Genomic DNA, 15,786 nt, shown 5'->3' with positions numbered 1-15,786 from the left:
TTAGGCAGGCTTAGCTTGGTAAGTAGCAGAGCCAACTTCTTTCCTCTTTAACATTTGTAAACTTGTGAACCTTAGTGAAGCAAGACTTCTGACAAAACCTCATTTTATTTTCAATTTCATAGTGCCTTCTGGAAGAAACGAAGTTACAGTTAACATTTTGACTGTCTTGGCTTCCTTTTGCAATCAAAACCCTTTTACACTTTCCTCTAATTTTGAAGGCCAATCTCCTAGATAAGTGGAAAAGATGTTTTTCTCATAATTTACTTCCACATCTTTTGACACAGTTGTTATTATCTTTCTGTTCTGTTCTGCCTTGTACTATTGTTTTGGCTTATTCCTTTTACCAGGGCAGGGATCCTACTCCTGTGGACTGTCTTTGTGCCTGTGTGTGTGAATGTAGTAAAATGGATAGTGAAGTGTTAAAATAGCAAAGAGATTAGGAGTGAACACCCCCTGAATTTGTTCTTTTTCCTTAGCTTTGGGTTTCTATGGGTTGCAATAAAGAAGTTGTTATGTGCAGCTCCTGGGAGTATGTAGTGGTTAGGGAGTGCGGACTTCTAATCTGGCAAACTGGGTTTGATTTCCGGCTCCCCCACATGCAGCCAGCTGGGTGACCTTGGACTCACCGCAGCACTGATAAAGCTGTTCTGACCAAGCAGTAATATCAGGGCTCTCTCTGTCTCACCTACCTCACAGGGTGTGGGGAGAGGAAAGGAAAGCCTATTTGAGACTCCTTCTGGAAGAGAAAAGTGTCATATAAAAACCAACTCATCTTCCTCCCCCTCCTCTTCCTCATTAAATATTAAATAACTAGTTTCAAAGCCCCTTTATAAAAAGGGGTTTTGAAAGGGGAGAAGGCGCGTGAGTCCAGCAGGGAGGGAACCCCCAGCAGCCGCGCTTCGCGCGACTGCTGGGGGTTCCCTTGGGCGGCGGTCTGACGCTGCGAGAGGCGCTTGGACTGTAATAAATCAATCTGAATTTATATTAAAACAAACATATATTTTTTCCAAATAACATACCTAAATTTAAAAGTGAAATAGTAACAGAACATTAATGTACAACACATAAAATAGACATATAAAATGCACAACACAAAATATGCCACCTACCCTAATTCTTAATACTAATTTTATTGCAGGCAATATATTTATGAACTCATTTTTATTAATATCAAAACAGAATGTGGGATCATGTATATAAGAGTATTAAGGGAATTATGCAATTAAAAAGAATAAGTGAGCAAAGATGTCTTGTATTTTATCTCTTTTAATTTTTTAAAAACTTAAACTAGAAAATGTGAATTAAATTTAAAAAAAAAATCTTGCTTTGAATATACAAAAGTGGCACATTTTATTCAAGATTCCCAGTGGCTCAGACTGTTGTTTTAATAATTCATTTCTACAGCTGTACTGACAGCATGTTGACTACATAAACAACTTTAAAGTAATTAAAACAGTTAACATAGTGAAAATGAAATGTAGTAATCCTTCTATCCTTTCAGTAGATCCCTGTCTTAGTTTTACACACTAGCTACTACAATACGTTGCCTTAGAGCAATCTTTTTCAACCTTTCAATCATGTAAGATCCTCTGGAATAATTGTTCAGTCTTTGAGGACCCCCTGGAAGTGATCTTAGCTGGCCCCACCTCACTGCCATGCCCCCGAAAATGACATGTCACTGGAAGGAATATCACTATCTGTGTTAACAGGCAGGTTTGAAGACGATTGAGTGGGGAGAGACAGGATGTGGTTTAAATCAGGAGTGTTTAGCCTCCACCCCCTCCTAAACACAGAAACTACGAGGGAGCTCACATGCTCTGGAGAGGGAGTAATGGAAGTTCTTTAGCTTATGGCTAAGTCCACTAAAACTTGTGGACCCCCTCTGTAGATCCTGCAGACCCCCAGGGGCCACAGACTCCTGGTTGGGAATCTCTGCCTGAGAGTGTGGCCTAGTTTTTGATTGGTGCGGAACATGGAGCTGTTAATAGACTTTGTGGCCTTCCCAGGGTCGTGATGCCACTATATGAACTGTCATCAAAAAATAAAACAGGGGTGATGCAAATCACAAGCTTTTCTGTTGGGGCATAAGGGAAGGCTCCTTTTGATTCCTAAAATGGTATTCCAAAGATCATGGGATTCTATTCTGTGGGACAGGGGATGCCTTGTGGGAGGAACTAGGCAAGATAAGTCTTCTTTCCTCTCTCCCAGTAGAAAAGGTGGGAGGATATACCCATATATACCGTACATGGTGCCATTGCTTCAGACAAATGATAAAACAATGATCTAAAACTAAACAGACAAGAATTTCCAAGAGGTGATCCAAGACAAATAGATATTTCTGTCTTAAAGTGCCATCTTCAGAGAGAAGGAACATACCGTGGTAGTGATTACAGGGTTTAAGCTTTATCTTTTTCTAACTAAACAGTCCAAGGTAGCTGCTGTTTGCCTTATGGAAGAAAGCCTAAGTTTTTCCTTTTGCTTCACCATGGTCCTGAATTGAATTGGCTTAGTGGATGCCTGATAATTCAGTTTTTAAAAAATCACTTGGAACTCTAGGCATGGGCCATCTAGCACATGTCTGGTTTGGCCTTAGTTACATAACTGTTGTTTGAAGTGCCCGCAGGAAAGATATTAAAGGCAGGGAAATATGTGGTAGGGAATTTATTATATCCTCCAATTTCCCAGTACTGTTTCTTGTTTTGTAACCTTCCCCCTCATGTAAAATTTGACTTTTCATAATTATGTTCCTTGGTTTATCTGAGCATAAAATACTCCAGTTCAGTACTTATGTTTGCAGAGAAATGGTTGCCATGGGGAAATTGTCAAGGTGCTTTCCTAATCACTTGTATGCTATATGAATAGCTTCATTGCTAATGGAAAATGACTAATCTGAGTTCTTTTCCCTTTGCATACAATGAAGAACTATTTCAAATGGTACAATTTTTGCTATATGGTAGCTTTTCACACTCTTGATGGGGGATGGATTTGACCTGTTGAATACTGGCAATAAAATACTTTAATCATCAAAACTTGAAGAAGCTACTGTCCCATGAAAGCTAACTTAAACTTGTAAAATGCAAAGCCTTGGCCACAGTCTACTCCCCCAAAAGTTATTTATGCTTAAATCTGATCTGTCTTGTTTGTTTGCTATGTTTGGAGTCCACTTTTCTATTTCCAGATTATTCAGGACAGCTTACAAAAAGTATAAATATAAAATAATGTAATTTATCATATAAAATATTAAGAACAATGTTGCTATAAAGCTACATCCCTCTTTAATTCACCAAAAGCAAATTGAAACATTCCTTATCAAAACTAAAAACATCAAACAGTAGAACTTGATCATCAATTAAAAGCAATACCAAAAAAGCCTGGGAACACAAAATATCAGTCATTAGGTTCAGCCCCCCCCCCCTGGTCAGCCATCTAGAAAATAATCATCTCTACCAGTTCTCTAGAAGGGTGTCTTCTAGAGAAGACACCCCCCCCCACCACCACCACCAAAAAAACTTCCTGGGAGAGGTCCAGGAGGCATTGGCATTAAAAGCATCTTTTAAATGTCAGTTTGAGGTGGCATATGGAGAAGCTAGCACAAGACAGACTTAATTGATATGGAGGTTCACATGGGCAAAGAGATTCAGGTTGGGCAGTACCAGTTTTGTTGGATTTTTACTGAAGTTCAGAAAAGTATTACATAACAAAGGATTTAAGCTGCTGTCAGTGCCGATAGTATTTACTTACTGTGTCCTGAAGCAGGGATGGACACGAACCAATTCATGAGCCAAAATTCGGTATGAATTTGGTTTGGTTCATGTTCAGGGAAGATGCGTTCTGTGAAAATTTACCAGACTTTTTCCTGGTTTGGTTGTTTAGACCATTTAAACTGAACAGCTGAGCAGGGCAGGTCCACATGTCAGCTGTTATGTTTAAAGGGCTGTGAGCTGCGAGCCATTTAATCTGTTCATTTCACTCCCCCCACTATTTCCAAGCAAAGGGAATTGAAGTGCTGGTGAAATGGCTTGCAGCCATTTCAGCCTAACAGCAGACAGGCACACCTACCCCTCAGATAGAATGTAATGGCTGCCAGCCATTTAAACCTAACAGCCTGGAGGATTTGCATGTTCATTTCAATGAACATTAAACATTAATCTGTCATTATCAGGCAGTTATGTAACCATAAATATTCCCCCTACCCCAAATGGCAGCCCGTTCCCAGAATTTGAAAGGCCTAGAAATGCTCCATACCAGTGGTATTAATACTGAGGCTAGCTTATTCAAATTAAATAACTTTTATTCAAATACTACAGCAGGCTGCTACTAAAGGCCTTGTATGGAGATTAAAGTTTAGGGAGTCTAATACAATTAGTATTCCCATTAGTAGTTGTAATGGTATGAAGCGTTTAGACTATAATAAATTACCTGAAATAATGATTTAAAAACAAGTTGGCTTCAGTAAAATTTAATTCACGGGGGATGAATTAAATGCCACTCATTATTTGACATTATTAAAAGTTCTTTCATTACCTTTTCTTTTGGGGATATTTGCTGGTAAAATCTTATGTCTTTTTGCAATACGGAAAAATGACAGTTTTGGTCTTTAACTTATTTTCATCATGACAATTTGCTGTCGTGAATGATCATCTGTTCTAACAGGAATTCTTTAGCATTATCCATTAATTAAATAGAGCCACTTTGGTGTAGTGGTTAGGAGTGCGGACTTCTAATCTGGCATGCCGGGTTTGATGCTGCACTCCCCCACAGGCAGCCATCTGGGTGACCTTGGGCTCACCATGGCAGTGATAAAACTGTTCTGACCGAGCAGTGTTATCAGGACTCTCTCAGCCTCACCCACCTCACAGGGTGTCTGTTGTGTGGAGAGAAAAGGGAAGGTGACTGTAAGCTGCTTTGAGCCACCTTCGGGTAGAGAAAAGTGGCATATAAGAACCAACTCTTCTTCTTCTTCTCTGTTGTCCCTATTTTGCATTTCATTTCTAATTCTCTTCTCGCTAAATCCAGTTTCTGCTGCTTGAAAATGTCTTGTACTTTCCTTTTCACACTTTATCCTAATAGAACATAGATAATCAAGAATACTGCAAGTCTAAATTGTCTTAGCTGTTTTTTCCCACCTAACCGTCTTGGCTTCCTTCTGGAGTACGCACAAATAATTCTTCTGTATAAGGAGCAAGTGTTGTCAGGCTGTCCCTCAAAAGGCTTTGAAACTGTGCAGCTCATTTGTGCCTAGGAGCTATCATGCCAAAGGCTATGGGATGGAGCAGAATTTCTTGGTTAAATCAGAGCTTGCTCATGAACTCAGGAGAGATCAGAATCAATAGATCCCTCACATTAAATGCCACTGAAGTAATATCCCCCACTGTCTAAATAGATGGATTAAACATCTCTCTGTGGCTTCCTCTAAAATCGGGGTAATTTACACTGCCTTTCTAAGCACAGTGCCTGTTTCTAAGCTCATTGGTTTTAATACATTTAGGAAGCTGTTACTCTGTTAGGATTGCACTGGTAGAGTTGGTATGTCTATGGCTAGAGTATCTGACACTGGAGCTTTATCAAGAGGTTTAGAAAGAAGGAAGGTTTGATATGTAAACAGATCTTTCTCTGAGCAAAAGAATAAAACTTCACTTAAATATCAAGAGGTCTTTGAGCTTTGCAAATTGCAACTGTTGCCTGGAGAAGTTGACATTCTGTACTGCTGCAACATGGCTGATGTGATTTGGTTTACTTTATTGTCACATGAGGAAACTATGCTACATAACATGAGCAATTTAGTTGCTATAACTAAGACCGTTTATGCACTGGAGATTTCATGCTGGGCTGAAGGCTGGAGTTTTAGTCATGGCAGGTTGCCCCACCTCTTCCTGCACCCACAAGGGGGAGCATTTGGCCCAGAGCACCTCATCCACCCCAATATGTGCTCCTGCACGGGAGCTGGGGCAGTGAAGTTCCCAGTGCATAAACGGTAAATAAAAATATTGCTGATCTTTTTGATAGCTTATTTATGCCGGCATTTACTATTTTCTTAGGCAATTTTATATCAGTGATGGACATATACTATCTACTTTTGGCTGACAACTGAACCATTTCACATGAGCATTTGTATCACAGACTAATGTGGATGGAGAGTCTGCTGAAATAGGGAAGATCTGTAGTGTGCATGATTCAAAAGGATACAAAGAATATCCTCCAGGGGACATTGGAGGAGATGTGTATTTAGCATAGTTAGATTAGGAACTTCCTGATATTTTTCAAATAGTAACTTCCCATGTCCTGATTGGCTGAATTGGAGACTTCCTGCTCATTTGAGCATACTCCCTCCTTGATTAGGCTATTGTGCACCAAATCTGCATGACACATACATTTGGGAAGTCAAGATAGCTCCTGAAACAGTATGGAGGACAATTAATGACTTGAGTTTCCATCAAAAAAAAAAGGGGGGGGGAGTAGCAATTTCTTTGGGCTGTATGGGCACCTCTAAGATATGTCAGGATATTGCATCTAGTGTTGAAAAGTCTTTTGTTATAGAATGGTATGCCACTGAACTGGAGATTACTGTTTCTAATTCCAACACATCCTTCTTCTTTCCTTGGATTTTCTAATTTCATGGCTGTATCCAGGTGCTTTTATAAAACTATAGAAGTTTCAGATCCCCTGGCACTTAGATCAGTGGTCCCCAACCCCCAGTCTGGGGACTGGTAGTGGTCCGTGGATCAGTCGATACTGGGCTGCGGCTCTTCCTCATCCTTCTCCTCAGCTGCTGCTTCAGGAGCTGCCCTGCCACTCTGACGCCAGCTCACCTTTGGTGCTCTCTGGCAGCCGCCATGGCTGGGGCTCCCCCTCGGCATGGTACTGTGCAGCTGCTGCTGGCAGTGCCCCCCAGCGGGTGGCGGGAAGTCAGGGGTGCCAGCGGGAAAGCAAGTGGAGCAGGGGCTCAGGCAGAGGCGACGTCCCTCGGCAAAAAACTACCCCGCCCTCTGGGCCTCAGTAAAATTGTCACGAGTTGAACGGTCCCCGGTGATAAAAAGGTTGGGTACCACTGACTTAGACTGTAAAACAGCTAAGTTCAAAATAAGAGGAACCCTTACTATCTATGGGACCTTGACTGGAGGAGGGGGTGGGGTCCCTATCTGTGTTTTCATAGTAGCAATTCTTCATAATGCTGATAATTTAGGATGTTCAGAAGCCGTCTATAAAAAGTTATAATTGGCAAGGTTTTTTTGCACATTTCATTGTGTTTTCTTTTTTCCCCCTAACAGTGTTTTAATTTATCATCTGTGCCAGAAAACAGGCACCATCTACAAGTTAGCACAGACTGATTTCATTCTTATCAAATGTCCTGTCATTGAGAACCCAAATTGCCAAATCACTGACGGTGTTTGAACTACTTCTTGAACCAAGGAACACAACTGTCTGGCATGTAAAACCGCACTTCAACATCATTATGACAAACCAGGAAAAGTGGGCTAACCTCAGTCCTTCGGAATTCTCTCAGCTTCAAAAATATGCTGAATGTAAGTATTTGGTTTTAAAACTTTTAAATAGACTTTTGTTGGATGTTATCAATATTTCCAAACATTAAATATTAAGAGTCCTGAGGTTATAGTAATCTAGTCTGGAAGTGACTGTTATATGGATCACTGTGGCTAGATATTCAGGATCCAGGTAGGGTGCTAGTAGCTTCCCTGGCAGAGGCCACTCAGAGATTCATGCCCATTGGCACCCAACATCTACTGTCCCCCTCCCAGGGTGGTTCCCAGATGGCGCTGCTTGCGGACCGAATGTGCGCTTTGTCCACAAGAAGGTCTCCAGGAACAGATGCCCCAAGCAGTGACTGCAATAGGACAGCGCCCCCATGCTGCACCCTGCTCCTGTAAATAACAAAGCTGTGCCCTTGTTTACTCCATTTACTGTCCAAGTGCCCTTTGGGCCCAAACATGCCCACCTGCTATGCAAGAAGAGGAAGAAGTAGGAAGAATAGTTGGTTCTTATATGCCCCTTTTTTCTACCCGAAGGAGTCTTACAGTCACCTTCCCTTTCCTCTCCTCACAACAGACACCCTGTGAGGAAGGTGAGGCTGAGAGAGCCCTGATTTCACTGCTTGGTCAGAACAGCTTTATCAGTGCTGTGGGGAGCCAAGGTCTCCCAGGTGGCTGCATGGGTGGGAGTGCAGAATCGAACCCTGCTTGCCAGATTAGAAGTCCGCATTCCTAACCACTACACCAAACTGCATGCAACAACAATTACAAGTTACAGATACAATAACCAATAGACCAAACACGCTTCAGCCCTGAAGCCATTTTAATATGCACTCAAAATGTATATCTCTTCCAGGCAAGGCAGGTAGTGTATTAGAATAATACATAAACATGCAAGAATAAAAAATACACATCTTATCCATTTGGTGCCTCTTAATATTTGTGAAACAGCCTTGGGGGACGAACAGTCCAGCCTCTTCAGGGCCAATCAGGGTACAGCCAGCTGCACCCTGATTGGCCGTGCCCCTACAGCTACCACCCTCCCTGTCCAAGTTGGAATAGGGCCAATCAGGGTGCAGTCAGCTGGATCCTGATTGGCCCTATCCCTACAGCTCCCGCCCTCCCTCACCAAGCCCTCACCCCTTGCCTCGCAGACGTATCTGGCTGTTAAAGCCAGGCATGTCTGTGACTCTGCCGCTCCATGTCCAGGGCCCCAAGTGAGAGGCCGTAGGAGGGAGAGGGTGCTTCCCAAAGGACTGGTAAGTCATCCGGCCACGGGGGGGGGGGAAGAGGGAGCGCTTCCCGGGGGCCTAGCAAGCGCACCCAGGGCCTAGCGCAAGCACCGGGTGTGCTTGCCAGGCCCCCTGGGGAAGCGCTTCCTCTTCCCCAACCCCCCTTTCGCCCTCAGCACTTCCCAGCGGCCTGGAAAGCAGCCAGGATGCTGGCGGGGAGGATCCTTTCAAAGCCTGTTCTTATGAACGGGCTTTGAAGCTAGTGTAAAAATATTATCAAAATGTAACATATTAACTGGCTATTGCTATTCACAGTGGAATAGCGTAGCTTCAAATAATAGTTATCAAGTTTTGCCTACATATATTCGGAATCCCACACCCTTCAGAAATCATAAATTTCTGCAAACATTCTGTTAAGAGACAGATGGCATGGCATCAATGTGTAATTAAGCTATAATTTTATTGAGTATGTTCCCAGTTTTTGTGGAATTTATCATAAAGACCAGGAGAACTTCCTAGGAGATCACATGGAAGTGACATGACATCCTTCTCAAATTCCAACCCTCAGGCACCACTGCAAAATCCAGACAACTGCCTAGACAGTGTTGGGTGCCTCATACTGTCAGTAAACAACATCCTCTTATCTTTAGACAAGTTTTGTCCTTTATTTAAATCAGAGGAACAATGGAATATCTATGCAGTGGTTTTAAAATCACACTCTCCCACTGTATAAATACATTAATGCCACAATCAGTGTTCACTTTCATCCATAACAGCTGTAATGCAACAGAAACGAAGTCATCAGCCACATACAGAGTATAACCAGATAGGAGCAGGATGGCAAACAGCCAAAAGGGATAAGGGCTAGAAGGTGGAGTGAGTAGAAAGCTGACCTAACATTAGCATGCATGACTGGGTGTGGTTGCTAGAACAAACCTATACACATCTGCAACTGGTAAGTATCATGAAATTGACTCTGGTGTAGGACATTTTCCCTAATATACTGAGTCCTGGTATATGCCACTACACCATTTTCAGCCTGTTGTCAAATTTTGAAAACACGGTGATTGTGTTCAACTTGGCTACAAATAACTGCAGTTTGTGAGTGTTCCTGTGTATTTGCTTTGAGGAAAAATGCATAGATGATGAGACAGATTTCCTAGTTATGTCAGTGGTATCACCCTGGAAGTATTCTCACTAGTTTCTGGCATCTCACTGTTTCAGGGCAGGAGAGAAGAGGCTGTTTCATCAGTAATTAAATGGAATAAATATGTGTATATTGCAATATATTAATCCCTTGACATCTTTATATTAGATATAATTGCTTATCAGATGTAGATTTAAAGGCAGTTTAGAGAAATGGATATTGTTGTTTGTTCATAGCCCATCTTTAGGTGTCTGAGGGGGGACCAGTGGATGTTGTTAGTTCAGGCAGCCTCAAACAAATGTCTGGTAGAATAGCTGTTTTTTGCAGGCCCTGTCAAATTGTGGGAGTTTGAGCGGGGACCTGATCTCTTCAAGGAGCTTGTTTCACCAGGCTGCGGTCAGGACAGAAAGTCTCTGGCTCTTGTTGAGGTCTGATGTGCTTCTTTGGGGCCAGGGATCACCAACCAGTTGGTGGTAACAGAGCATAGGTCTCTTTTGGGGTAATAGGTAAAGAGATGGTCTCTCAGGTACACTTGGCCCACACCATGTATGGCCTTGAAGGTAATTACAAAAACCTTAAGCCTGATCTGGAATTCAATTTGGAGCCAGCTGAGTTGTTGAAGTATCGTTCTAGGAAAGAGCCTTATAAGCCATCTAACCCAATCCCTTTCGCAGTGAAGGCAATTTATCAATACTAGTTTAACACCATGAGGGATGAAAATTAGGTTAATTAGACACTGAATGCTCTGTATACAGACCATTGCAATATGGCAATGCCAAGAACATCTAGTCAATTTGGATACTGTGTAATTTTCAAAATAATTTGTTTATATCCCTGCTGTGTAATATAGTCAGGTATAGTATCAAAGTGTTGCGAACCAGTCCTATGCTTGCAAGGTGAAAGGGGGACAAATGGATTTAATTTAGGACTGAGCCTCCTATGGCGTCATGTTCTGAATCAGCATCAGATCCATTGTGCTAGTCTAGTCAAATTCTTTTGTACCTGTAACTGTGAAACTACTTAACATGCTGAGCCCTTTATATTGTCAAACTCTGTTTTCTTTTAAGTGTTTCATGTTATAATTTTTAGGACCTCCCCCATTAAATAATTAAAAAAAACCCTTGAATCATGTTTTCTCACTGCTTTTCTTTGTGTACATTGCCAATTCAAATTAATTTGAATAAGGACTCCGATTCTAAAAATTGTAACTCCAGAATAATATGCTCTCTGATTTTAAAGTTTTATAGTTCACAATGAAGATACACAATGAAGCTAATTGTAATATTTGTTTATGATTATACAGTGCATTTCTAAACAGATTTAAACTCTTCAAACCCTGTTGATTCCAGCTGAAGGGTATAGTTCTGTTTAGGATTACACTGAAAGTATTTTATGTTGGAATATTCCCTTGAGCCCCTGCCAGCGTTTGCTGGTTGACTACCCCTACCACAGGTTGACTACCCCTGCTTTAGGCTAAACCTTAATTGAGCAGGGGGTTAGACTAGATGGCCTGTATGGCCCCTTCCAACTCTATGATCACCATGGTCAAAGCAGAGTGCTGGTGATGATATTTTAATGGTCTAGAAGCACTTAAAACCAGTATTTCTAGCCCCCATAGTTCACTATGCTTCTATATTTTCTGCAGAAGCCTTGTTCTACACAGCATCCTTGATGCATGCCAAATTTTATTCCAGTTCTTTCTTCTAGGGGGCCTGCCTGACTCTGCACTTCTTGTCTTTTGCTTATTCACTTCTCAGTTTATAAATTATAAAGTGCTGCTGTTTTGTAATGGTGGTTGGTGCTGAGACTCAGTGGTGATTTCAGTTTTAATTTTCCAAAATAAAACAATATTCAACCATCAGTAAACAGAAAAGGCCCAATTGCAGATTATTAAGGATGAAAGCAGGTTTTTTGCTGATATCAAACTTTGTATTCCGGGAACCTACAAACTATATTAAATTCTTTTTGTCCTTCCATGGATTCTCTTTCCAATGTTCATTCTTTCCATTACAGTCCCTGGCCAAGATTTAAATAGCCAATCTTTTTCTGGGATTGTATTCAGTTTCCACCGAGCTCTACTTCGGTAGCTACTAACAAATTAAACACAAAGGACATATCTTTAATACTAAACCTCAGCCTTTTGAATAATCAGCAAGATTAATAGAGGGTTGGTCTCGGCAAATATACAGAAATGATATTTATCACCCAAGTATACATTTCCCAATATGTGTTGTCCCTAAATCAGTTTTGAATTTCCAGCACTTATGAAAGAGCCTGCTTAATGTTTTGGTTCTGAATAACTTGCATAACTTTTAAAACACTATTCCTTAATTCTACAAAACAAGCACCATCTGGTTTGTCTAGCTTTGCTTTCTTGTCTGCTGTTCTTTCTTTGGAATACATAAAAGGTAATGCATTCTTATAGGTCTCTTCTTCTGTGTTGTGTTTTATAACCCTGCTTCCTCTTCTTACATTTCAGTTCTTTGTGACTACATTAGGAAATTAAACCTTCATGTTTGGGTGTATAAACACAGACATAGGTATATATGGTCAGAAATATTGATATGGTATGAGGAAAGGAAAAAAAGCAATACCTTTAAAGCAAGTTTTAAGTAAACACTATAAAAGTATTAATATCCATAATTATATGTGGGGAGAACGTGTAGTTGCATAATCATCTCCACTACCTTTTTTTCTTTTTTACATAATACAGCTGTTGAGCAATTTTAAGAGGGATATGTATGTACTGAGAGATGACATTTTAAACATTTCATTGTATATTCCCATTGAAAGTTGCAGCATGCAAGCTGATTATACATTTTCTGGTGAAAGGTTTACAAATATACCTAAGTTTTCTTCAGCAGTTGGTGATTTTTAATCAGAAAATGTTGTGAGCAGTTAACCCCACTGGATTGATTTCCTCATTAAAATTGTGGTCTTAATAGCTACATTGTGTAAGAGCAAAGGTGAGGAGAAGCTTCATGGAACCTCAAGTAATATGTAGTTCTGCCCTGAAGTGAATCTCTGTGTTTTTTAAAAACGTGAGTATTGAAGAACTGTTATACTGTGTTTTTTCTTGGCAAATGGGCCTTGATTCATTCAGGATAAATAAATACATGGCCTCTGTACTTGTTTTTGCAGATTCCACAAAGAAAATTAGGGATGTTTTGGAGGAATTCCATGGTGATGGTGTGTTAGCAAAATACAATCCTGAAGGGGTAATTTTTCTTCCTTATCTTCCTTTGCATTTTATATTAGTTGCTGGAAAGTCTTGTTCTGTAGATTTTCTTTTCCCACTATCCTTTCGTTTTTGAAAAATCATAGGGCACTGTGGTTTAGATAGAAAATTGGATATTAGCAAGCTAATGTCTTTCCATTCATTTCTTCACTTTCAAAGTAAGAGCAAAAGTAATTATGGAGTACTTGTGAAGTTCAATGAGAGATTTTTGCATCTCACCTACAGCTAAGAGCTATAAATATACACTTGTGCCAAGTGAAAGGAATTGAAAAGAAATAACACAAAGCCTCATTTCATAGTCCTAGGGAACTTCCTTAGCAAGGAAGTTTGGTTGATTGATTCAGTTGAGCCATATCTTATCAGGAGAGCATGAAGAACTTAATTGTGTGACGTCTTAGTTACCTTACATACGAAGTATAAGTTAATATGTCCTGCAGCACCTACCCAAATCTGATGTGCTAACACTTGTGAAAGCGAGCCCTTGCCATAATTGCTGGCCACTTCATTGCAGCCATGGGGGGAGGAGCAGGAAGAGCCAAGGTTCAGCTGGCTGCACAAGCGCCCTGTGTGGGAGAGGGGCTAGCCAGGGGTTGTTCATCCAGTTCATCCTCTCCAATGCTGCGCTGGGAGAGGCAGTGGAGCTGAGCCAGGCCCTCCCTAGTTTAAGGGCCGAGCCCTCATGGTCAACCTCTTCCTTCTGGTCCAGCAGTGGATAAAACTGTGATCTGTTTCATTTTCATGAAAAAGAAATTGGAGGAAGAGTTAAATCAACTATTTCCTTGGAAATAAATGTTAGTCATAGTTCTCATCTGTTCTCTGAAATATAATAACAGGTTGGATCCAGGTGAAATTTTCTACACAGAAAGGGTAAAATGTTTTCCAGTACTCTCCTCTTCCTTCTGCAGATCCCCACTTTTCCTCTCATGTTCTTCCTGAGAGTCCCCTGTCCCCCAGGAACAGTATCTTGGAAACACCAATGGGCTTCAGTGAAAGGGGAGGTAGAAGTGTCCTTTCCTGATTACAAAAGTTCTGTACATAAGCAGAAAATCATGTTTAACCGATTATCCATATATAGGTCAGATAAAGCAAAACATTTATATTTGATTTATATTAGTGAACATAAATGGTAAAAGCTCCTGTTTATGTTGTATGACACCCCCCCCCCAAAAAAAAACCCTATCAAAAGGTTATAGCAGTTTGTTCTGGAGTATTTTGTGACATCTTCATATATTAGGAGATCTTTTTCATTGCTTTCTTGTTAAACTAAGCTATAAGTACCATAGTAAGAAGAGAAATTGAAAAATGGTAAGAATATATTCATATGTGTATAATTTTTTTTGTTCTTTGCATGCATTCCAGAAGCAAGATATTCTTAAACAAGTAAGCCAGTATCTTTGGTGGTAGTTGTGGTGATGTGTGAAGAATAATATTTACTTTTTTTGTACCTTCACTGAAGCACTTATGTTTTAAGAGCAAATACATTCAATAGAAAAGACTGTGGTATTCTTTTGGTCATACACACTTGAAAAAATATTTTGGTTATATAAATATAGAATATATAGAATATATTATATGAGTAATAACTTCAGTTAGTACTATTTACAAAATACATAAGATATAGGGAGCCTGGTGACTAGTATTGACTGTTTCCCATGAAATATGATGCTGGGATCTTCTCTGGATGCACAGTTGTCAACTATGGGTTAGGAATTTCTTGGAGATTACAGTGATGGCCTGGAAAGGATGGAACTTGAAGAATTATACGATCTCAATAGGCTATGCTATGGAGTCCACAATCCTCTGCAGTCTGGAGATGGTTGAAATTCCAGATCTCCAGACTATCTGAAGGCTAGCAACTCTACCTGGACTTCGAGGCTCCAGTAGCATGAACCAATTCCCTCTTGTCCCAGGGAGCATATTTGGTTATTGGAAGGGAAGGTTGAGGAGGGCATGAGTTGATGAGACAGTTGTGGAGATATGGGTGACTGTGGTTGGTAGTAGCTCTGTGGAAGTTACAATGCTAAAATAATTTCTCAGATGTTGTATGGAATTCTAATTGGAATGGAAGCATTTAACAACAAATTAGAAAACATTCAACTGTCCTTTTTTAGAAATCTATTAGTTCTATACTGTGTGGCAAACCACACATTTTTTACAGAACTTGGCCAACAGAGTTTAGAAGTCAGAGCTTAGCTCCAGTCCTTCAAATATTGGTTAAAAATTTACTTCCATGCTCCCTCTAGTAATTTATTAATTAACCTTTTGAGTGATCCTTACTGTCTTAACTGGTTAAGTAGAATGCCACAGAAACTTCAAACTATGGATTTGGACATCTTAACTCTCAGTATACAAGAAGGGGTTATACTGAAATTAATATCACAAAGATTAGAAGATCAGGATGCTCAGTCATCAGGTTCTTCTGCTAATAGCATGCTCTCCCCAATTCTGGAATATCTCTTTAATATACAAAATTATGCCCTTGTATCTTCAAATTCTGGCGACATACCCATTAAAAAGAGCATTTCTATTAGCTCGTCTAAACATCTTTCCATCACATTTGACCCAAGGTAGATTTCTGCAGATTCCCTCTCAGGAGAGATATTGTTTGTACAGTTGTAACGTCTCAGACATGTTATACCATATACTCTTGCAATGTCCTAAGTTCATACTGCATCACCATCC

At 40.4% G+C, this 15,786-nt stretch overlaps 1 protein-coding gene across 9 annotated transcripts in view; it reads left to right on the top strand.

The window, feature by feature from the left end:
* Positions 1-15,786, top strand: part of DGKB (diacylglycerol kinase beta) — a 272,726-nt gene that overhangs the window by 23,362 nt on the left and 233,578 nt on the right. For 7 of the 9 annotated variants that reach the window (XM_077304457.1, XM_077304458.1, XM_077304456.1 and 4 more), the window contains 3 exons: positions 7,269-7,523; positions 13,008-13,084; positions 14,464-14,484. In XM_077304457.1, the coding sequence (XP_077160572.1) occupies positions 7,454-7,523; positions 13,008-13,084; positions 14,464-14,484 (168 nt within the window). In that variant the 5' untranslated portion in view covers positions 7,269-7,453. The remainder of the gene's footprint in view (positions 1-7,268; positions 7,524-13,007; positions 13,085-14,463; positions 14,485-15,786) is intronic. The other 2 variants (XM_077304461.1, XM_077304459.1) reach the window with 1 other exon arrangement.

This window comes from Paroedura picta, chromosome 11 (genome assembly GCF_049243985.1).
Source record: "Paroedura picta isolate Pp20150507F chromosome 11, Ppicta_v3.0, whole genome shotgun sequence".
Lineage (NCBI taxonomy): Eukaryota > Metazoa > Chordata > Lepidosauria > Squamata > Gekkonidae > Paroedura > Paroedura picta.
This window is presented reverse-complemented; position numbering and strand designations above follow the sequence as displayed.